The sequence below is a fragment of the Mya arenaria genome, chromosome 8, assembly GCF_026914265.1.
Source record: "Mya arenaria isolate MELC-2E11 chromosome 8, ASM2691426v1".
Lineage (NCBI taxonomy): Eukaryota > Metazoa > Mollusca > Bivalvia > Myida > Myidae > Mya > Mya arenaria.
The window spans coordinates 14,602,333-14,627,002 of NC_069129.1; the positions used below are offsets into that span (position 1 = coordinate 14,602,333).

The window sequence follows — 24,670 nt, forward strand, 5'->3', positions numbered from 1 at the left end:
ACCGCTGCCCTATAGGTGAAAGGTCATTTGGAAAGAACTGTCATGGCGGACGGTGCAATTTTTAGAGTTTGCTTTTCAAGTGGAGTGATTTTTCTTAGGAATAACAGTTACTTGACCCCCTTTTTTATTGGCTTAAAAGGTAATTTAAAGCTTGTACTTTAAGAATATATCTGGTTATCATAGCCTGCATTCGCTCGAAATGCCTTTAAATGTTGTCTAAAACTTATAATTTTACATTGAATTATATAGGGAATAACAATGGTGGTGTGTAACCTACAGCACAGCTATCATTCGATAAAACAACGATTTTCATTGGTCCGATACGTGTAACTATCCAATCGCGAGGGGTATTCGTTTTACTAAATTGTAAATTATTGTGGTTTCTTCTGAAGAAACATTATAAAGATACATTCCCAAACCTACCGACCCTTGCTGAACTAGCTCTGTCTGCACCAGTACACACAGCAGACTGTGAAAGGGGTTTAAGTGCCCAAAACTTAGTAAAAACCTCACAGAGGAATGGGCTATCACCAGAGGTTGTGGATGACCTGCTTGTCATAAAATTAGAGGGGGAGATATTTTAACAAATTCAATTTCAATGAGGCCTTGGTGCATTGGAGGAATGCAAAACAGGAAAATGTTCCTGGGTGCGGAGGGTTATAAAGCATAACAACACATTTACATGTGAAACTGATTATTCACATATAACATTGTGTCTCATTTGTGGTTCTGTCCAATATTTGAGAATACTAATGCCATGTATATAATGGGTAAATAAAACACTTTCATTTACAAGTTTTCATTTTTCCCCTGGCAAAAGTCATGGCCCTTCACTTTAGAAAATGGCCCCTAAATTTCATGACTGCTGGGCCATTCGGCCCCATCTTTTTCAATCCTTGGCAGAACACTGCTTTATGTCAAACCTAACTAAAATTATTCGATACATAAGGTGACTTTGATGCTGCCCTCCCACCAGCCAGCCCAAATAATGACGCAAGTCATTCAAATAACTTGATTTCAAATTATGAAAATGTGGTTAAGAATATACAAATATGCCTTTCAAAGGAAATAATAAAAAAATTAAAAAAATTCAAGGGCCATAATTTGTATTTAGGCTTAAAACAGAGTTATGTTTCTTGTTGTAAGATGGTCGTAAATAATTTTGAATTTTATTAAGTGCATTTAATGAACGGTATAGAAGTTTTTTTTATTAAAATCCCAACTTGCCCTTAACTTTTACTTGCCTAAAACTTTAACCTAAGTCAATCATGGGCCATAACTTGTATTAAGGATATGGAGTTATGTAACCTCATTGGGTGATGGTCCTGAACACTTGTGTGAAGTCAATTAAATGAAGGGTATAGAAGTTAATAAACAAAATCCCAACCTGCCCTAAAACTTTAACCTAAGTTCCATAGTCAATCAGGGGCCATAATTTGCATAAAAGATAATATGGAGTTATCTAACCTCATTGTGTGATGGTCCTGAACAGCTGTGTGAAGTATTAAGGCAATTGAACAAAGGATATAGAAGTTATAAATAAATATTCCAACTTGCCCTAAAACTTTTTACCTAAGTTCCATAGTCAATCAGGGGCCATAATCTGTGTAAAGAATGATATGGAGTTATCTAACCTCATCATGTGACGGCCCTGAACAACTGCGTGAAGTATTAAGTCAATTGAATGTAGGGTATTGGACTTATAAGTGAAAATCCCAACTTGCCCTAAAACTTTAACCGGACGCCGACGCAGACGCCGACGCTGGGTTGAGTAGTATAGCCCACCTTTTCTTCGAATAGTCGAGCTAAAAATTAAAGTGAATTATATGTTAAGAACCATACACTTTTGCTAACTATTTATTCCTTTTTTCATACTCATAAGAGATAACTGTCCAACCTTGTTTTTCAGTTTGAAAATCATGACAGTGTCAGTTCAAATTTGTTGAACAAGTTCTTCAGCCTTAGTAGTCAAACTTGCTACAATGTCATACCAAAACTGACTGTCGTCATCATGACAATCTTTAACAAGTATTTCAGCTCAAGTAATCAAACTTGCTACACTGACATTGTCATGGTCATTCATAAGTACCAAGTTTCATGACAATTTTGTCTGATTTCAATACTTTGGCCAAAGCCACTCACTGAAAGTCAGATTCCAAACAACAAGCTACTGCATGGCATGGGCGGGTATAACTTTCGGATAGGGGGTAACCAATCTTCAATAACTTGTTGCAGAACAAACACACCATGAATTTTATTAAAATACATGGTTTCTTCCTGCGGAGTAACCATGTCATCTTCAACAAAATTTGAAAAGTTTGGCCCACGGTTACATACCTAAGCCCTACACTATAATTCAACCACACTCATTGGCATGATGCTTTTTGCAAGTGTGGGGAAAACCCAGGACTACCAATATAACACATTCATTTAAAGACACCTCAGTAATAAACTTATGTTTCCTTGCTTTATACAAATGCAACAAAACAAGCAGAATTCACCAAGAATAAAATCACAGAAAAAAACCCCAGCCATATTAGGCCAAAAAAAACCTCATAGCTAGATTATTATTTTTTTTTTAGTGGGGGGCAGGGTTGACATTTTTTTTTTTTTCATAGATGACTGTTTCACCTTTGAAAATGTGTTCATGCTCTTTCTTATTGCATAAGGGACCATGTACATGTGTCTCAAGACGAGCCACGAACACCATCATAACAATTCTCCTTTTTTTACAGGTAACTGTTTACATGGACACCGACTGGTTTGAATAAACGGCATTCCTGGACAATACCAATTTTAAGGGGCAGGGGAAAAAAGAGGGCTGGCAGGGATGAAAATCTAGCAATTAATTTAAAGTCGCCTTAACATTTCTGCAATATTGAAATAGTGCCCATTAATCAGATCTTGAAAACTGTTTCTGCCAGCAATGAAATCATTATTCAGTGGCTTGTTTTGTTTTTTCTCTGGAAAAGAATACCTTTTTCTAGATTGAAAGTCCCTATTGGCCAGGAATCGTAATAAGTTGCATTTAAGTCTTCAAAAATTAAAGACAAATATTGAGCTCAATCTTGCTTACAGATGTTAAAAATGACCATTATGTAACAATAATTAAAAATAATAATTACAGTTTTTTTCCCTTTACATCGGCTCCTTCCTCTCAGAAAATAAGCTTATTTTTGCCACTAAAAATATAAATTTCCCTCCAGTGTTCTAAATCAATTCTCATTTCTTTATTTTATATCACGAGAATCACAGGATTAATAAAACGATGTTTATATTTATTGATATTTTACTCCATTTGTCCCCAAAATGTTTGAAAAATACTGGTACTCTGAGATGTTTCCCAAAAACTGAAAAAAGCAATGTTTCGTTCTCCCTTACAAAAAGGACTTTCCGAAATAACTGGTAAAAAAAAAGGCCCTGAAAATGTTTGATAGCAATTAAAAGTTAAACATCAGGGATATTTCTTGTAAGCGATTTCCGCGATTTCTCGCATAAAAATCGCTGAAATCGCATCCAAATTGCATAAATGCGAGATATTCTCGCATTTGATTGCAGTTTGTGTATTTTGTGCCTTTTTCCCCTTTTCTTGTTTTACAAAAAAAAGCATCGTAGTCGCCGATGGCTTCTCATTTATATTCTTTGAATTACTGACGAATTGTCTCCCCTACATTGAATGCATTTGTCTCATCGAATGTTTTGATCGATATCGTCCACGCACTTGTTTTCAAGCATTTTTGCGACCCGGAATAATTTTGTTTATGCGGGTTACCACTGCATCTTAAAGGCGTCTACAATATCGGAAGCATCAAAATGTTAAATAAGAAAACGTTGTTTGCATTCCTTGAAATAAAGCCTCTGGATCAAAATAATTTAACAATTTCAGATGAAAACAACAATGGAAAGCCTTCATCTCCCTGCAAAAAGTCAAGCACCTTTCAGCAAAAATGGTTAAATCCTTTTTTTTGCTCAAGTATGTTCATGTTGTCTGAACTGTTAACAAGTGTTTCCTTCAAACAAGTGTATATATTATATATATATCTATATATTGTAAATTTGTAAATATATTGATATTCATGCATATATTGTTATGCATTTTTTTATCACTACGTTATCCATGTTTTATAAAAAATCTCACTGAAATTAAAATTCTGTCACCAATTTTGGACAAATGGGAGCAATGCTCTCATTGAAAATTTGACATAAAATTATCCCTGAACATGCACATTATATACAAAAAAATAATATTTTTTCCGCTTCTCTAAGGCCCCAGGCCCCTTTCCCTTTGTTAGAATTAAAAAAAAACCTGAATTATACAAAACTGTAGCCATAGTAACATGTATACTTCAGGGATGATATTGACCTGAAAGCTGAAGGGCTGAATCCATTTTGGCAAGGGGTCAGACATTTGTGAACCGGCAGACAAATCACATCCCATGTATTTGAGTATTTTTAGCCTATGACACCAACGATATGACATCACCACAAAAAAACTCCAACCTTTTTTTTAATAAAAAAACGAACAAGGCAAGCAATGTTGAGAGATCACCTTCCCATTTTGGTATAAAAGTCGCGATTAACAGGATTTTTTGTTGGTATATTTAGCTAAAAGAAGGTATTAAATAAAAAAAACAGTAAAAAATATTGATACTGTGATGTTGATTGACAGTGTGAGTCACAATATAGGAAATTGTTATATCCACATAAATTATGTGCCGGTCTGCATAACCTGGTTAGTCACCCGTGGTAAAAAAAAGTCGTTTTTCAGAGTACATAAATTGCTAATAACAAAGAGGGTCAGTTTAAGATTTGATTGTATGCTAGATTTATGTAGTATGATTCTGTATTAAAACAATATTATAAAGTAATCATGTGTTCTGTGAAGTGGATTCCTTTTTGGTTGTCAATGTTTGAAGGTGTGAAAAACTCCCTCTGTCTTATGAAACATACCAACAATACAAACTGTTGCAATGGCAGTTTTAATGTTCGTCACATTATAGCACATATTAGTAATACTTAGCTGAAGGCGTTAATATTTTCATAACGTTTACATACAATTTACGTCTCTTGCTTGTATAAGCGTGACGGCTGAGAGCGACTTTTGATTTATTATCAAATTATTTATAAAATTAGTGCTGCACTTGTAAATAACCTTTGCCATTTTCACAATTCAATAACATATGTCACAACAAATAATGGTGGCTGGTGATATTGACATTTTTTTCACTGCCTCCCACATAAGTTATTAGAGGTAAAGAAGTTTATTTAACCGATTTTTCAGTGTAATTTTAGGCCTGAGTCCTATCTATGCTACAGTCCTATACACAGTTTAATACAGTAAATACCTGCAGAAGCAGTCTTATGTTTACAGTTACATTTTATTCTGAGAAATGCAATCCCCATTCATGATTATGCTGTTAAAAAAAGTTGTTGTCAACGTCACAATTTTGGTTAGTCACTCAATAAGTCACATCATTTAACCATATCACTTACATTTGTGACCAGATTCCGTTCAGGTGAACAGTTTTTCAATATGAACTAGAGCTATCACTAAAGGTGATTAATACCCCCGAACGCTGCCCTGATATGAAATTGCAGTCAACTATTTGGAAAGCCAACCTATAAATAACAACTTTATTTTATGGACTATCATCAGTTATTCATTTTTTGATAATGTTTTTAAAAGTTAGAAAAAAGCTTTAAACGATATCAGTGATGCTAATACTGAGATGTTAATACTGATATATTTGATGTTCTAAAGCACAGAATATACGATTGCCTATGACCATCTATAAATGAGTTAAGTTACTTTTTTTCAAGTTATGCTCCGGAAAAAAAGTAACAAAGGGCAATAACTCTGTAATCGGCTGAAATAGAATTGGGGTTCCCATACACTGCACTTCCTCTCATTATGATCTATCACTGTATGAAGTTTTATTAAATTCCATCCAATAGTTTTCAAGTAATGCTCGGGACAAGAAAAAAAGTATTAAACTCTGTAATTAGCTTAAATAGAGTTATGGTTCTTGTGCACTGCACTTCCTCTCATTGTGCTTTACCATTGTATGAAGTTTCAATAAATTCCATCCAGTAGTTTGCAAGTTAATGTCTGGAAAAAAAATTGACAGCAAAAAACAACAAATAAAGGGCAATAACTCAGTAATTAGCTTAAGTAGAGTTATGGTTATTGTACACTACACTTCGTCTCATTATTCTCTACCATTGTATGAAGTTTAATCCAATTCCATTCAGTAGTTTTTAAGTTAACTTAGTTTGTCGGGGGTATAAAACAGCCCATCATTGATCAATCATATTGACAAAAATACTGACTCAATAAACAAAAAAAATCCAAATGTGCAATCCTTTTACTAGGTATTTCTTATTAATTACTGTGTGACAACCATTCTATAATAGTATTCGTTAAATCTACTGCTCGATTCTCCATCGTGGTTCGAGGACTTACCCTCCACTGTATAGAGTAAAGCCACTGGTCTCGCAAGTGGGAGTTGTTAGCCTGAAAAACAAAACAGATATGACATTAATTATCATAAAAGTAATACTAATGTGGCATTTACTAATTACTGCCCATTAAGGAATTATCAGCAATCATTGTACATATATTGAGATTGCTGGAGTCCCTTTATGTGATTGCTAACATAATAATGTATTACGCACCATTACAACAAAATACCACGCTGCAGATCGTTTGCCTTCCACATTTTTATTACAAATTTTTATTCATTTTATACAAAAAATATTTTTTATCCCAACTTTATTTGGTAGTCTGTGTCTAGTATTGTCTAAAATATCTGATAATTGTACATTCTATGGAATGTTTATTAGTTTTCACACAACAGCCTTGCTATATTGAGCAAAAAACCCTGATCCTAGAATTTTCTGACATCAACGAGTATTGGTCAGAAATTGCAATTATTTTTATAGAATTATATAAACCCGTGATGTGATTGACCAGGCAGCTAAAGGGTGAAACCCTTTCGGCCATGGGTTTGGGCAGCACTTCAGACCCCAAGTTAGGCCGGCAGAAGCAAAACTGGCTATTTAGAAGCCCTTTTAATGGCTTTCCTTCAAATTTGAAACAAGCAAAAGCAATCAGTTAAAAGAAATATTTTATTTTTAAATATTTTTTTTTTTTCTTTTTTTGGACTCTGAACGCATTAGATCCGTGGAAATCCACGAATCTATGGACAAATCACATCCATGATGAAAGAAGAAAGCACATTCCCTGACTGATACTGTCAAAGCTATTGGTTTAATAATGGTTCAGAAGACAATGTTGTCCCGGCCATTTGTGGCCATTCCTTTTAATCGAAAAAATTGCAAATTTTGCTAATTGAGAGCCATTAAATCAAGCATCCAAGGAGTGTTTTTGTAGAGCACTGTGGAAAATCTGCCCTCGTTACCAAATCAGTCCTAGATACGGAAACAGGCTGGCTGACAATCAAACTTGGCGTAGACATTACACCTAGAAGCACTGGAATTATGTTTCCATCATAATTGGATGATAAAGGTATTTGTCTGCAAAAGTTTTACTGAAGCTGTCGCCGCCACAAACTCCAAAAGTCCCCCAACATCAAATCCTGGATATGCCCCTGTTTCACTTATAAAGAGAACGACAATGTCCAGATTTCTTTAAAAACACATTTCTCAGTCAATATAAAAAAAAAATCGTAATTGTTCAATTAGTGACCATCAACATAACAGTCACATTTCTTCGGTAGTCGTGACTTTAAAACCCTGATTATAAGACAGAAATAAAATCTCTATAGCCGTGACTTTTATCTTAAATAACATGATAAAAATACTGTAGTCACAACTTTAATACAAAATAATTAATCATAAAATACTTATCTTTAAACAAATCATTCTGATCACGATTTGCTACTATTTATAAAAAGTCTCACAATATTATTTAGTTGTCTCAGTGGTTCAAAGCAAGTTAATGACTCTTCCACTTATAACCTTCTGCAATCAATTCAGTTGTTTCACATAGATTATTAAAATCACCAGGGGCAGGAAAAAATCAAAGCGCTTAAAGGGTTAAATGGCTTTCGGCCTGCAACGCTTTGTGAGTATAGTCATGCAATTGTAGAACATAATATTTAACATCTAAAGATAGTATATTCTCGCTCATAATATTCTTCGCGAAATGTTTAGAGTTTAATGTAGATTCTCAATGAGATCATGAAGTATAAGTCACTTGAAATGTGGATTACGCCAAATAGTTAGTTATAAGGTATTGAGTAATTCCCAATATAATATAAAACCTTATCTGGTGTTTTGGTTTCATAAACAATATAAAGCATTAATGAAGTTTAACCCTTTAGCACATAGACAAGTGGCCAGATTACACCTCCCAGTCAATAGCCATCTTACTGATAAGCAGTCCTTATCTGCATAGGTACTTTTCTGGATATTTGAAAATGAGAAAATGAATACAGCAGTATGACCTTAAAATCAATGTTACTCCAAATAATTGTGTCCAAATCTTTTTTATGTGAATTCATTTTTTATAGATAATTAAATTATCTAATAAATGGTGTCAATGATGAAATATTAAATTATTTTATTTCAGCTGTGAATGTATTTTCAAGATGGATTTGTAACATTTCTTTGAAATGTCATAATTGCATTAAATCAAAGGGTAATAAAATGCTGGGATCGATCTAATTTTTATTACCCCTATCATAAAAAAGACCCATCTGGATTAAACAGCCGACAATTTATGTTCTTGTGTATTAATACACAGAAATATGTCAGGAATATCCGGTGTCATCCAGCTGAGAGATCCAGTCCAAGGTGTCTGTTTAACTTTATTACCCCCTCATAAAATTGTTTACAAAAAAAGAAAGCCGATAAATGATTTTCCGGTATGAATAAAAAGATCTAGATCAAACAAAACGCTTGCACATGACTTATTTTACAGCCAAAACTATGATGGACATTATATAAGCTTCACAGAAAATTTACCCATCATTTACTAATTGTTTCTTTTGTTTGTAAACAAAATATTACCTTTAAGTAAATATAATCTCAATTGATTTTAATGGTAAACTGAACTGACGTAATATATTTAATGATTTACGCTTCAATGAATTTGGGGGAAATTCCATACAGTACTTAGCTCGTGGTCTTATTACGTCACAATGGGATTTCACACCTGCGCGATTGGGAGTATAAACACCTTCTCAATTTAGCAGACGATATTTTCAAGGGAAAATCAATACACAAAAGGTTAAACTTTAATTTTATAAACATCCGGGATATTGTTTACAAAAAGAAAGATGCAAAATTGAAATATTGAAATGACCCTATTGAAATATGCGGGCCATGCGTTTACATCCAGTAATGGATACGGTCGGCCAAATGCGTATACATCTGGTAATGAGCTATGTCGGCCAATCTCGTATACATGCGCTAAAGGGTTAAGTAAAATCTACTCTTCACTTCATACTTGACTTAGGCGCATTTGTTTTACTACCAGGGTATGCAAGCTAAACCAAATGCATCCCTACAAAATGCATTGGACACATCAATTAGGTTTATGTTTAAGGTTTTCTTTCTACAACGCCAAATACCTCTGGATCGAATCACCCATATACCATTTATTCTTTGTATGTTTGATGTACATGTATGTTAGTAATGCCCTCAACATATGTCAATAGTGGACAATATGATCAGATTAATATCAGTTTTTTTATGTGCATATACATTATGTTACATGCTAAAGATCTTGGACTGAAATGACTGCGACAAACTGAGAAATATTCAGATACTTTCCGTTTCATTCGGCATTTCATGACCATGACAAAAAATGTAGCAGGTCGATATCCTGTCAACGCTTTACACGATTTGATTTGAATGGTAAACGTGTATATAATATTCATTTAGTAATGGTTGAAAATTTGTAAGTATGTATTTTCACAAGAGAATGGTTAATGCGACACAGATATTACAAACACAAGTAAAAACTAACAAACTCAATGAACATGCCAAGAAATGCTATCCAATTTTCGATTAAGAAGGAAACCCCTGTATGCTAGCATATACCTGGATTTTAGCAGCATATGCATTATGTTCCATTCAGTGGTTTTGTGCTAAGGGTTAAAGGGCTGACTTGGTTCTCCATGTAATTTTTATCAGTTACCTGCTGTAACAGCATGAAATTCAGGGGAGCAATGATTTTGGTCATTTTTCGGAAAAATCTTTCCATAGTGCATGTTTCTTAGGTTTAACGCTTCATCTCATTTTGTTTAGTACTACCCTTGTCAAAAATAAAACAAAAATTTCAATAATAGTTTATTATTGTACTGACATGATTTCTTAACTATAACTAGAACTCCGTGAGTCGGATGTGTCGCCTGACGAATTATTTACTGTCGATATTATAGCTGTTAGATTGGTATTTTATTCATTAATAGACAATGATGTTGCCATTTAACTTTCAAGTGTAGGTGGCATTTAATAGTTTTCGAGATATGCCACGGACAAAACCTCAATGAGATCTATCTAGCTATGAAGTTTCAAGTTGATACCTCTTATATTCTTCAAGATATGCCCCGGACAAAACTTTAAGCATGAAAATTTACAAAGGGCAATAACTTTAAAACTAAGAAAGCAAGAGTTACTGTTATTGTGCACTGCACTTGCCCTCCATGAGATCTATCTACATATGAAGTTTCAAGTTGATAACTCTTATATTCTACAAGATATGCCCAGGACAAAACTTTAAGCATGAAAAATAACAAAGGGCAATAACTCTAAAAATATGGAAGCAAGAGTAACAGTTCTTGTGCACTGCACTTGCCCTCAATTAGATCTATCTACATATGAATTTTCAAGTTGATACCACTAATAGTTTAGGAGATACAGTACACTCAATGAGTTAGACCCACTTTCCTCGCTCACTCCGAGGGATGAAGTCGATGATCGCAGGTTTCCTCCGAGGGTAAAACTGTTGCCCTCGCTAAAATCCCCCGGAGTTCCTCCGAATGGCTGGTTTACCGCCGAGTTTAATATGAACGATAGCGTTGAGAATCGTCCGATTTTATGATCCCGCGGTGGAACTCCGAGTCTAATCAGATAAGCAAGAAATCATTCTTAGTTATTTATTTTTATGCCTATGCACATTGTTAAGCGTAAAATATTCTTACATGTACCAACATTTAATTTGTAATTATGTCCGTTAACGCCAATTGAATATTGTCTTGAATTATAAACATTGAATCATTAAAGTATATCCACTAAGTTATTGCATCATAAAGCAGCCGACTATTTACACGATTCTGAACCATGACCTCTGACGTCAAGCGCGTGATCAATATAATGTAGAATATACTTTTTATTATTTGTGGTTAAAAATACCTATGACGTTTCATGAAAAAAACAGAAAACGAGGCAAGAAGGCCTTCAAAACCATGCGCTGTGAACTTTGAACGCGTGTTTGACCTCCTGATTTTCCGAAAATGTGTAACCTAGAATTTCTCGGAAGAAATGTGTTTATCAATGTATTCAGTCATTAGCAAAAACACGTTTATTAGATGCATGATTGTGCAACTAGTGAAATACGACTGCATTCTTGTGGTAAGCTAACTTCTAAACTCATTACTGCGCTATTTATAGCAAGCTAATAAATATTCAGTGCGCAGTCCATAGCTATTAGAGCAGATTGCTTACTAGGTATTTTCGATGTAAATGTTAATGTAAATTAGGTCGGTGACCACTGCAGTTCTAACCCTGCTGGGGTTGATACGCCCGTGCGCGCATTAATTCGCCAAAAGTTAAAAATGTTCTGTCGATCTGCCGATGCGATTTCCGAGATACGGTTATAAAAGTATGCAGGCCTAGCGGCCTACAGCCTAAAAATCAGTTTTGTCTATATATATAGAGGGTATAATTCATGAAATGTTCAAATGAAACAGTTTTATTTTAAAGCAGCAATAACTACTGCAGCAAGAATTAATTTGCAATACATGAAATATTGACTTAGAAAAGAAATCATTACCTACAATCTTTGACTGTGCCCACCCCAAATTGTGTCCCAGCCCTGTGTGCTCTGGCAATTGAATTGGAATTGAGAGGGGGCTTAAATTTCAAAATTGTGATAAAAATATCAAATTGATATTTCCACTGAATGAAACAGTGAAATATAAATCTTATATCACTGATAAATCTTTAAAAACCACCAGAAAGCATATAGTAAAGCTTTATAACTGTTTAATAGTTGATATTTTTTCAATACAAGTTTGTTATCTGTAATATCAAATTTTACTACATTGGAAGAATGTTATCACAAAGGAATAATGTTAGGACAATAAATGATTAATTATGTTTATGACCTTTATATAACTACCAATTATCATTTTTGTTGATCATTACTAGGGACAATTACAGTACAAAATTCCTATTTAAAGGCTGAGCATTGTTTCAGTGAAATTCCGGTTGGCAGGCAATTAAGCCTATTTGGTTAAGAGAGAGGATGGGGATAAACTCCCAGTCCGAAGAGTACTGATCATTGTAGCCAGTCGGATAGACTTGTTTGCATTTTGCATGAAACTCACAGTAGTACAGTAGTTTATCATGACTCATAAAACAGCTGTTCTGTTTCGTTAGCTCTCATGCCAAATTCAAAAATATCCTCAGCAAATAGTTGTAATTAATTGCCATTCTGACCTAAACTTCAGAGTACTGATCATTGTAGCCAGTCGGATAGACTTGTTTGCATTTTGCATGAAACTCACAGTAGTACAGTTGTTTATCATGACTCATAAAACAGCTGTTCTGTTTCATTAGCTCTCATGCCAAATTCAAAAATATCCTCGGCAAATAGTTGTAATTAATTGCCATTCTGACCATAAACTACACTATATATACACAATTATAGTCTTTCTTCCTTGTCAAGAATGCATGCTGAATTTTGAAATCTGACAGGAAATTTTGTTAAGATAAATTTCTCATTACAACTTCATTCTGTACTATATACAGGAGTGTTTTCTTGGTTTCAGAACGGAAACAAGTATAGCAGTGCATTTATAGTGCATGGGGATAAATTACAATGATATCTCAACAACCACAGGCTTATTAATTGCACAACTTGACAATATAGGCCAAAAAGTTCCAGCACCCAACCCTTAATGTCATCTCACTGGTTATTGCTCTTTGTGTATAATTTCATTAAGGGCCTCCCACAGTGCAAAAGTGGGTGAGGAAGGCCGAAATTTAAAAGTTTCAAAAGTTCATGTTTTGAGGAGCGATCTTTTTCGGTGGTAAAACATACACTGTTTGTGACATGTTAGTAGTAAGGAGATGACTAAATTTTACGAAAGAGGATTTTTATCAGATTTTGGATCAAACAGCATTCACATTTTTTCGGAAATTACACATGGAACAGATAAACGAATTATGCTTGCTAAATATTGAACCTCATAACTAAATAAAAATTGAATCTTTTAAACATTTTTTTTTTCGGTCCTTCAAACAACTTTTGGGTAGAAGGGGCAGTAACTTTTAGACAATATATCCACACAGCACAAAATGAGGAGAACTAGCAGAAATCAGCAAACCACAGAAGTGCATACCTGTAGAAGCAAAGAACCATCCGGTATGGTGACCCGTATACAAAACTTCTGTCCAGCGTCCCAGCGGGAAATAATGTGCACATCCTCGACACTCGAGTATGGAATGCATGTCTCCATATATCCTGATGCCTGCAATGTACATAGAGAATAAACCATAAATCATCAGTCATCACAGTTTTTATTTGGGATAAACTTACCTAGAATTTTTTTTTTCTTTAGATTAAAAATATTTGTATAAAAGCAGTCTGCCAAATAACAACAGCTGATTATTGTCAATCCTGAAGAAAATCAGGGGGTACGTTTGAGTTAGAGCTACAACGATTCACTCAAAGCTAGATTCGATTCCGAAATCAAACATTTTATGGCAAACATGCTTAATATGCAGATCAAATCGAATTTTGGGGTTTCTGTATATAATCGATTCGGCGAGTTTTTAACCGGTTTTTCGATGCATTGGACCGAATCGTTGCACCACTACATTGAGTATAAGAATTTCATGGCCTAAGCAGGGTAAAAGGGCTTGAACCCGTTTTGAAAATGTTTCCCAAGGCCTTTTTAGTCATTTCACGATGCATCCTTCTGTTTTTGATGCTAAAGGACAGTGTGCTAAGGGAGAAATGGCTGGTTTAAGGCTGTGAAGAACTCTATGATTTTGACAGATTACTGTGGTGCCAGGAATTATGTTTAATTGAAGTAATACCTAGGTGTCAACTGCCAAATATGAAAAGTATGTATGCATTTCAAACCATATTAATCAAAATAAAAGAAGTATTTGATAAGCTTTATGCATTTAATTCTATGAAGCATGAACATGCTGGTTGCCATGAAGGCTGAAGGTGCTATTCAAAAAGGACAATGTGTGTAACACCTTTCTGTACCTCTTAAAGCTGCACTCTCACAGATTGAATGTTTTGACAACTTTTTTTTATTTTTGTCATGGAACAATCCAATTTTTGCGAAAATGCATGGACAACAGTGATATTAGACTGCTGACAAAAAAACACGACAAATCGCAGTTTTTTTTTTCATATTAATATTCAAAAACTGATGTTTAATGCATTTTTCAAAGCGTTAGTAATGCTTTTAGCCATAAAACATTATTTTTCTACAAGATACATTTTTCAGAGCACTGTACTACTCACAAAATAAACTATTTTGAAAGACGTCTATACTGATATATTTTTTACGTTCACTGCCAATATTTGGCACCATTTAGACTGCCCTGCACCTATGATGTAACAAGTGTCATTAATTAGAGGAGACAGACAAGGTATGTTCCATTAATTTAATTAATTAAAAGACTAACTAATAGATATTGCCTAAACAGGTTTGCTCCGACATTGTTAAATACCTTGAACACTTTCAACTCTGTTTCACCCAGGATAATGTTTGTCATTTCCCATTTTAAGTTCTTGTACTTGATGTCCTCGAATGACCTGTTAAACGCATTTTTCTCCAAGACACATTTTGCTGCAGTAGCCTCTTTAACGAGCGGAAATATTTTTTTAGAACTTCTAATCCTTGGAGAGACACTGAATTTATTCTGCGTGGTCAACGTGAAAAACTTTTTTAAAATATCTTTCGATTTTTCTGAGCCTTCAAAATACCCTTTTTCTGATTGACCCTTGTCATGCACCCCTTCAACTTCGACATTTTGTTTGAGGGAATCTTGATCTTTACCCTTTTCTTCTTTATCGCAATCATTCGCTTTCTTAATGTTACTACCTAAAAGCAAATGCTGCACAAATTCCTTCTTTAGGCCAATATCATTATTACTTGTTAAAATGCCACTACTGACAAGATTAACATCGTTTTGTGTGTTCAAAATATCTTTTTGCAAATCACCAGGGGTTGTTACTGGACTGTTTAGGAACTCATCGTCGCTTACATTCCCACCTAACTGTTCGTAAACCTCTATCGGCACATTTGGGAACTCCTGGTCTAAACCAATGTTGTTGTGAGCGTAAAAATCGCCAATGACAATGTCAACATTGTCACCAAGGTTCGTATAATCGTCATAATCACTAGACTCTGTCATAACATTTGTGTCGTCAAATACAATGCCTTTTTCAAAGGCTTCCAGTAATCCTTCACTCTCACTATTTTCCTCCATTTTCACAATCTATTCATTAATTTTTAATGATAAAATACTAAATGTTTTTCAAATAACTTTTTTTAATATATTATGTTCCACAATTTGATACAAAATAAATTAAAAATAAATCATCAAATATTATAATGCACGATTTATGACAATCCCCTCAGAATCACATCATATTAAATACATTCATCAGCTACAGTTAGAAGTAGTAAAACTAATTCTACAGAGTGAACAGAATTCAATAAAGCATTTATCAGAACTCCAGAGAGCAATCCATGCCTGTTGTTGACCAATCACAGAATCCGATACAATGAACCAATGACAACAAGTCTCTTCAAATGTCACAATGAGCTTGTCTGCCTGGTAACCTTTTAGTAATGTAAGGACAATACTGATGTGAACAGTGTCACAATCCACCAGAGTGTTCTCACACAAGTGGGAGAAATATATCTAAAGCATAACACCACAGATCCAAAATGATTTTATCTCATTTGAATTCAGCTGAAGATTTTTACATCTTATCTTTATATACCTGTATTTTCCTTACACTGGAAACGGTTTCTGTATAAATTTCACAAAAATGAACTGCAAGCACTTAAAGCACAAACTTGTCTTTCTTTTTCTTGATTCTAAGGGAACAAACTCTTTTCAAACAATGGCAATTTATCACAAAAGTTATCTTTCCTATGTGTAACAACCAGTTAACGCTTACGCATTAGATCTTCGTTGATTAAAGAGTAAATTGAAATTATCTAAAGAATCACATTTTCCATAAATGCATGATTTAGTAAGTGGTTAAAGGTTTATCACTCAAAGGTTATGTTCGTTATACATGTGTATGTATTGATTTAAAAAACGAGTGTCACTTTAACTTTTTGTTTATATAGATTTAAGATAAATGTAATAACCTCAAAGATCCTTGAAAACCGGACCCTGATACATATACGTTTTTCTTATCTGAACCACTAAGTTAGCTACACCATATAATACTTTACAATACTTGAGCCCAAACTGAATTCAGAGCGCTCTGTTCTGACAACAATATCAATATTTAGTAAATTCATTAAATTTAAGATTATTAAAGCGTCAGAATGTAAAAAATAAAATACAAGCCTTTCTTATTCAGACGAATCCTTTAGTTCAGAAACTCTATCGTTCCAATACTAATCCCTTTAAAGTTCCTGATACTAATCCTTAGGGTCAGCCATGATTTTCCTGGAAGCATTCCCAGAAATATTATCGCACCATTTCCAGAACAGACTTAAATAAATCACTGTTAGCGGGGACAAAGTCATGAAGCTTCCTGCCGAGGTACAGTCTCATGTCATTTACATACTGTAGTTGGCTTCTTTTCTGCAAGGAAGCACATATTTTTCGTGAATCGATCGCCATGTAATTTCAAAACCTTGTGAAGCCCCATGAGAAATTAATATGATCTAAATGACCTTCTAGACAGCAAAAAAGGATATTGTAACAAATTTCATATCAGTGCTACACTGTTTAATACGCATTTAATAGTTTCTATTCAATATTGTGATCTTTATCTAAAAGTTCTTCATTTTTTCTCTCCTATCAACTCACTAGTACATTACACTTATATTTATGGTTCAGGCAAACTTAAAATAGGGATAGCAGTGGAAGTGTTGTTTTTATTAATACTGTAAAAAAATCAGGTACATGCATCAGAGAAGGAGTCTTTTAGACAAAAATAGGGCTACTCTAGCGTATATTTGTTTTTTCATATCTTGCTTTGTCCGCAACAATATATATATATACATATAAGCCTGCATTATTGTGTTTCTTTTCAGAAACTTATGTTAAGCCACTGGAAAAAGTCACTGTAATGGAAATTTTATGGGATAATATTGCAATCACCCTGTTGATATAACTCTGGGCATACATAACAAACCCAGTAACACATCAATAGACAATTGATTTTGATCATTTATGGAACACATACTAAGCAGAAAACCAGTAATTTAATTATGATAAAATAAATCCTAAAAAATAAACCGAATATTCAATTTTCCTTTAATAAACTGTGAGCGCTGATAGACGAATGCCAACGCCCATCTGTTCTTGTTTTTTCAGTCAAACAAGGGGCATAACTGTACAATAATTAAAACCCAAGTGACAGGCTTAGCATGTGTACCATGCAAGTTTCATTTGAAAATCTTGGATATGACCAAGGTTAAAGTTTTTGTACAATAAAATCGAAGCCACGGCCATCGATGACAACACCAGGGGGTGGAGCTTAACATGTGTACCAAGTTCCATAAGAAATCTTGGATTTTACCAAGGTTAAAGTTTTTGTACAATAAAATTGACGCCACCAATGACTGTATGGAAATACCTCAACATAACAGACATTTAATTTTTAGCCAAAAAACATAATAATATGTATCTTAAATTCCTTCATTTATGGTATCAAAATTGCCTGTAATACATCACCAGTCCATTAAATCACATAATGCACTTCCCACACGGATGTTTCAAGTCACACTCTACCAATAAATTAAACTTTATAAATTACCCAACTGACAAAACCCACTGACTTTACTATAAAAATAAAATTCTCCATTATATAACAAAATACTTTTCACAAACCATGCAGATGCCTATCATAGATAAGTTATTTATGCTACTGTTATCTTTTGGCACCTAAATTCAACAGGATAAGTGTGCTATTGTATGAGCAATATTTTTCAATTCCTGTTTCTTAAAAAGCAGGATATGAAAACATGCTTAATTTCTTTTTTATACTGATGCACTTAAAATGTATGTGGTTACTCAAAATTCTTTTACATTTGGCAAAGGATGTACATACCTTGATGTTGTGTTTTAAAATTTTACAAATGCTCCTATGTTAGCATTGAGCCATTTTACATAGTTAATTCAAATTATTACATAAAAAATTAATTGGCAAAAACAAACAAAAAAATATACCTTAGACTTTTCAATATGAACAGTACACTCAACGAGTTAGACCCACTTTCCTCGCTCACTCCGAGGGATAAAGTCGATGATCACGGGTTTCCTCCGAGGGTAAAACTGTTGCCCTCGCTAAAATCCCCCCGAGTTCCTCCGAGTGGCTGGCTTACCGCAGAGTTTAATATGAACGATAGCGTTGAGAATCGTCTGATTTTATGATCCCGCTCCGAAACTCCGAGTCTAATCAGATAAGCAAGAAATCATTCTTGTTTAAAAGTTATTTATTTTTATGCTTATCCACATTGTTAAGCGTAAAAGATTCTTACATGTACCAACGTTTAATTTGTATTTATGTCCGTAAATGCCAATTGAATATTGTCTTGAATTATAAACATTGAATCATTAAAGTATATCCACTAAGTTACTGCATCATAAAGCAGCCGACTATTTACACGATTCTGAACCATGACCTCTGACGTCAAGCGTGTGATCAATACAATGTAGAATATACTATTTATTATTGGTGGTTAAAAATAGCTATGACGTTTCATGGAATTTTCCACAGAAAACGAGGCAAGAAGGCCTTCAAAACCATGCGCTGTGAACTTTGAACGCGTGTTTGACCTCCTGATTTTCCGAAAATGTGTAACCTAGAATTTCTCGGAAGAAATGTGTTTATCAGTCATTAGCAAAAACACGTTTATAAGATACATGTGCAACAAGTGAAATACGACTGCATTCTTGTGGTAAGCTAACTTCATGCAAAACGGGCAGAGGAAAAATAATAAAAAGCACTTTACTGGAGCTGTCGTAATCGGTTGAAAATTTTAATAAAATAAATATAACTTTAGTGTAGATTCTTATCTAGTGTCCGCAGAGTTTCGCGGAGTTAACCCCTCCAAGGAACGCCGAGTTCGTTATTCTTCAGTCGACTGATCACCCTCCGAAGGCCTTAAATTCGAACTCTGAGGAATGCGGACAGTCGATAAAATCATTGTGTTGGTCGCGATAGCAAAAATCCGCGGAGGGAAACGGAAAGTGGGTCTAACTCTTTGAGTGTACTGTATACTCCAGACAAGAGAAAATGGGACGCGGACGCCGCCGACTCCACCGCCACCGCCACCGACACCGCCGACAAAAGTAACCCCTATATGTTGTCTTTTCAGGCGACACAAAAAGTATAATTATTAATTTACTAAGCTAAGCATTACATCTTTGATATAATTTAAAAATGAACAATATTTAACTATCTAAACCACACTCTTGAATTATGTTTAAAGATTGAAAACATCATGTACAAATGAACATACTATATTTCTTAGTTCCCCAACCGCTAAATATTTTCCTCACGCCAGTCAAATCCTAATAGCCTCTTTTAGAACAATACCATAATCAAGTCATTTAATTTAACAACTTGATTACGGTATTGTTCTATAAGAGGCTTTTAAGATTTGGCCGGTGTGAGGATGTATTTTGACCCAAATAGAATCACGAACCCCGGACTAGCGGCTCAAAATGTTATGACTCATGTATATTTAATAAAATTATACTGGGGAGTCGTTTATCTGTGGATGTCGAAAATCTGCTTAAAGGGGCTGTACTCTGTGTGATAAAATAGCGAAAAAAAAAGAAAACCTTGAGAACTGACATAAACTTGGCAGCGATGTGTACAATGCATTGAAACTTACTAACCGAAGTACCACATAGTTAACAATTTATTTAAGTTTAGCAGTTATTTCATATTTTTTCATTAAAAAGATTACTGGGTATGTCTACCAAGTAGAATTCATTCCTTATGCGTGATTGGCTGGAGCCGTCGTAATCGGTTGAAAATTTTAATAAAATAAATATAACTTTAGTGTAGATTCTTATCTAGTGTCCACAGAGTTTCGCGGAGTTAACCCCTCCGAGGAACGCCGAGTTCGTTATTCTTCGGTCGACTGATCACCCTCCGAGGGCCTTAAATTCAAACTCTGAGGAAAGCGGACAGTCGATAAAATCATTGTGTTGGCCGCCATAGCAAAAATCCGCGGAGGGAAACAGAAAGTGGGTCTAACCCGTTGAGTGTACTGTATGGCAATCAGGGGTCATCCTAGGGTCAAATTTTTGGGCGGGTGACTTCTTCCTCAGCTGAATTTAGGGAGAATTAAGTGAGACAACTTTACTGAGAAAATTAAGTGACTGTTTTCAGAAGGCCCATCCAGTTACATGTATATCATTGAACATTAACATGGTGTCAATATGTCAACCCTTACTAAAGGTTATCAGTTTTAAATGTTTTTCTGTTTTAGTAACAGTGACCTTGACCTTGACCCAAGGGGCCCCTAATGATATCCCATTAAGGTCTCCATGAACTCTTTCTATATACAAAGGTCTCCATAAACTCTTCCTTTATACAAAGTTTGGTCACAATATGTCAACACTAAATAAAGATAATCAGTTTCAAATGTTGTTCTATTTTAGTAACAGTGACCTTGACCTTGACCCAAGGGGCCCCTAATGATATCCCATGAAGGTCTCCATAACCTCATCCTATATACAAAGTTTGGTCACAATATGTCAACACTAAATAAAGATAATCAGTTTCAAATGTTGTTCTATTTTAGTAACAGTGACCTTGACCTTGACCCATGGGGCCCCAAATGAAATCCCATGAAGGTCTCCTTAACCTCATCCTATATACAAAGTTTGGTCACAATATGTCAACACCTAAAAAAAAAAAAAAAAAAAAAAAAAAAAAAAGTTTGTTTCACTTTAAATATTTCATAAAAGTACAACCTGTGTTCTTCATATGCAATTTTTAAGTTCATTTTTAGGCAGTATCTTTTGGTGCACTCATACATTTTGGGCCTCATTCCCATCCTGAAAAAGCATATATTTTCCGCTACCCAGATAAAAAATATTTATTTTTTTGTTTTTTTGTTTTTTTAGGAGCATGGACCTCTTCAAGGTACTTGCTCAGGTTTTTGAACCAAAATAATTTTTCCCAGTTATGCATCTGATAGCACTTATCTAATTATTACTCTATGCTATCAAAATTGTATAAAAAATACAGTCATACAATAAAAAGGCATTTAGTGGGTTGCGAACCCACACCAGTAAAGTCAAGAAAATATAGAAAACTGACAACTTCACCAATAAGCAACCAGGACTTATACAAAAATGATGGATATTTTGCCCTTTTAACAAAACATTGATAACATCATGTGAAAATGTCAATCAACTTATGACGAAACAACACAGCTGTAATTAAGATACCATTGGCTTTAATAACGCTAATGAAAATTATGGGCTTCAAAGACAATACTTCAGCAAATATCAACATTTACTGAGGCCACTACATTTATTTTTTGGGGGGATTACAAAACCGTCATTTTTGGTAAAGCGGAAAAAAATTAAATCACATTTTTGCATTTTATTTTTTATTTTGTGTCCGACCATGCCAATAAGACGGATGAAAAACACAAAAGAAAGTGAATACAAATAAGTTTTTAGTACGACGTTATTCATTGGTCAATGAAAGGTAATTGAGACCAATGATAAGGCTTCTAGCATAAATAATGACAATAGCAAGATGGCGGGCAACTCCAGTTGTATTTCAGCATTCATTTTTGAGTAAAAGGCAGTGACTATTACAGGCAAAGTAGATTGATAGGCAAGTTAAACCTTTAAGGAGAACATCATTTTATACATTCTTTTATTATATTTGTATCGTTTTGTGTGCATGTCAATGACGTTTTCTACTTTCATACCCACAATTAATACACCTTACTTGTGGGTGGGGTTACATACCAAATAATGTAAAACTTGTTACTTAGCAGTTCTCAAAGCCTTAAAATACATTTTGCTTGTTATGAATTATGTCAAATATTGTAGTTTGTTAAGGTTGTTATTAAATTTAATAAATGATACATTGCCATTTGTGTACTGTATGATGGGTAACTGCTGCAACTATTAAGCAGTGCATGCATGATAATAAAAATATTTATTTTATTTCAGGATGTCCATTTTGGATGTTAAAGTCAACTGAGTTGGTGCTCAACAGGAGAAGGCAGTTGATAATGTCTGTTTAACTCTCATGGTTTCTGAAGACATAAAAATCCAGGTTATGTTTGTAGGCAAGAATGAGCTGCCCTATTAACTTGGTTGGTTACAAAAGCACCGAGGTAGTGTACCAGCAGTCCTTGGTTCGAGTCTCACACTGGGCACACTTTTTCCTCCCATGTTTGTTTAGTGTTGTAATAGTAAAAAACATAGGTGTCATCTGTGTAGGTGTTGTTGTGCAAAACATTAACCTTGGGCATAATTAAGGAACACTGTCTTAAAGGGACTATACACCAGATTGGCACCAACATTTTTTTTCTGTAATGAATCTCAGAAAAATTATTTAATAAATGTTTTACTCTTTAATATCATAATTGTAAAACAAGAGGCCCAAAAGGGCCTATGCTCTACTGGCATGGCTTTTGTGGTCATATCAATCCAGAGCATGTATGTATGGGTAAAAGGCAACAGACATAGTTTATGTTTTGTGTTTGGGTTACCTGAAAACGTAGCACGTTCAACATCTGAGCCCAGAAAGTATTGTAAGCAGATTAGTTGCATGAACTATTTTAATATGTGCCAAGTAAAAGTCATCTGACAAAAAAAAAATGCTTTCAAAACTGTACTTATAGTAAAAATTTCTGTAGTTTCAAAAGTTAAAAAAAGTTGGTCAAAAGGTCAAAGTCAAGGGCATCCTAGGACAACATTGATCAATTTGAACAAACATTCACAATCAATTGTGCTGAGATGGATGCACGAACACACAGAAAGATTTTCAAACCTTTCCAGGTTTATGTTTACCAAACCTGTGAACCCTGGGTGTGGCCAGTAATGACACCAGGTGCATAACTTTCACAACCAATTTTGTTAAGATGAATGCGCAAACTACAGAACTTAAAGCTAAAAAATGGCCTTTGGGCTTTCAACAAGAACAAGGCAGAGTAATTCACAAAATCAACTGCAGAAGCTAAAAAGCAAATTGTCTCTCAAAATCCTAGACTTGCAAATTGTCTCCCTTAACTCTAGACTTGAATTTACATGTACATGTCACCTTGGCTAAAAATATTATTCGCTCATGCAGACCTGGCTAAAAATAGAAAGCATTTCATCTCGTGATACAATCAAAACTGAAGACTGTATCGTGTTCACAACCACGGATCTGGCTGGTTTTCGAAAGGAACCCAGCTCCAATGGATATCTAGATACTGTACAAGTTTCATCGAGATACAATTAAAACTGAAGACTGTATCGTGTTCACAAGCAATTGTTTACAGACGCACGGATGCACATACTACGTACACATTACCATCGCATAAGCTCTTCTGGTCTTTGGCCATTAGAGCTAAAAAAGACCAAAATGTCGGAGACTGGGTTTGAACCGATGTTGTCAAAATTACAGTCAAGCGTTTTTTGCACGCTTTGATATCATTATTGTAAAAAAAGTACCAAAATGTAAAAAAACATTGTGTCGGAGACCGGGTTCGAACCCATGTCGCCAAAATTGCAGTTCAGCATCGTATCCACTGAGCTACAATGGCTTACTTTAATTCGGTGACATAATTAAGCTATACACCTACCTCGGTAACATCACGTGATAACACCGACTAGCCAGTCACGCATAAAGAATAAATTCTACCAGGTAGACATACCAAGTAAACTTTTTTAATGAAAAAATACAAAATAACTGCTAAATTTAAATAAATTGTAAACTATGTGGTACTTCAGTTAGTAAGTTTCAATGCATTATATACATCGATGCCAAGTTTGTCAGTTTTCAACAATTTTCTTTTCTTTTTTCGCTATTTATCATACAGAGTACAGCCCCTTTAAGCTATATAACTTGGTAAGATCATGTGATAACATCAACTAGCCAATCACGCATAAGAATGAATTCTACTAGCTAGACATACTTAATAATCTTTTTTAATGGAAAATATGAAAAAACTGTGAAAAATAATCCTACTTAGTGCTTTAATTTTTATTATATAGATTGTTAAAG

At 34.5% G+C, this 24,670-nt stretch overlaps 1 protein-coding gene across 2 annotated transcripts in view; it reads right to left on the bottom strand.

The window, feature by feature from the left end:
• LOC128242293 (C-Maf-inducing protein-like) overlaps positions 1-24,670 on the bottom strand; it is a 91,570-nt gene that overhangs the window by 55,926 nt on the left and 10,974 nt on the right. The window contains exons 1-3 of one of the 2 annotated variants that reach the window (XM_052959388.1): positions 14,947-15,939; positions 13,596-13,724; positions 6,464-6,514 (exon numbers count right to left, since the gene is read on the bottom strand). In XM_052959388.1, coding sequence (XP_052815348.1) covers positions 6,464-6,514; positions 13,596-13,724; positions 14,947-15,708 — 942 coding nt within the window. In that variant the 5' untranslated portion in view covers positions 15,709-15,939. Of the gene's footprint in view, positions 1-6,463; positions 6,515-13,595; positions 13,725-14,946; positions 15,940-24,670 lie in introns of those variants that run through there. The other variant, XM_052959389.1, reaches the window with a different exon arrangement.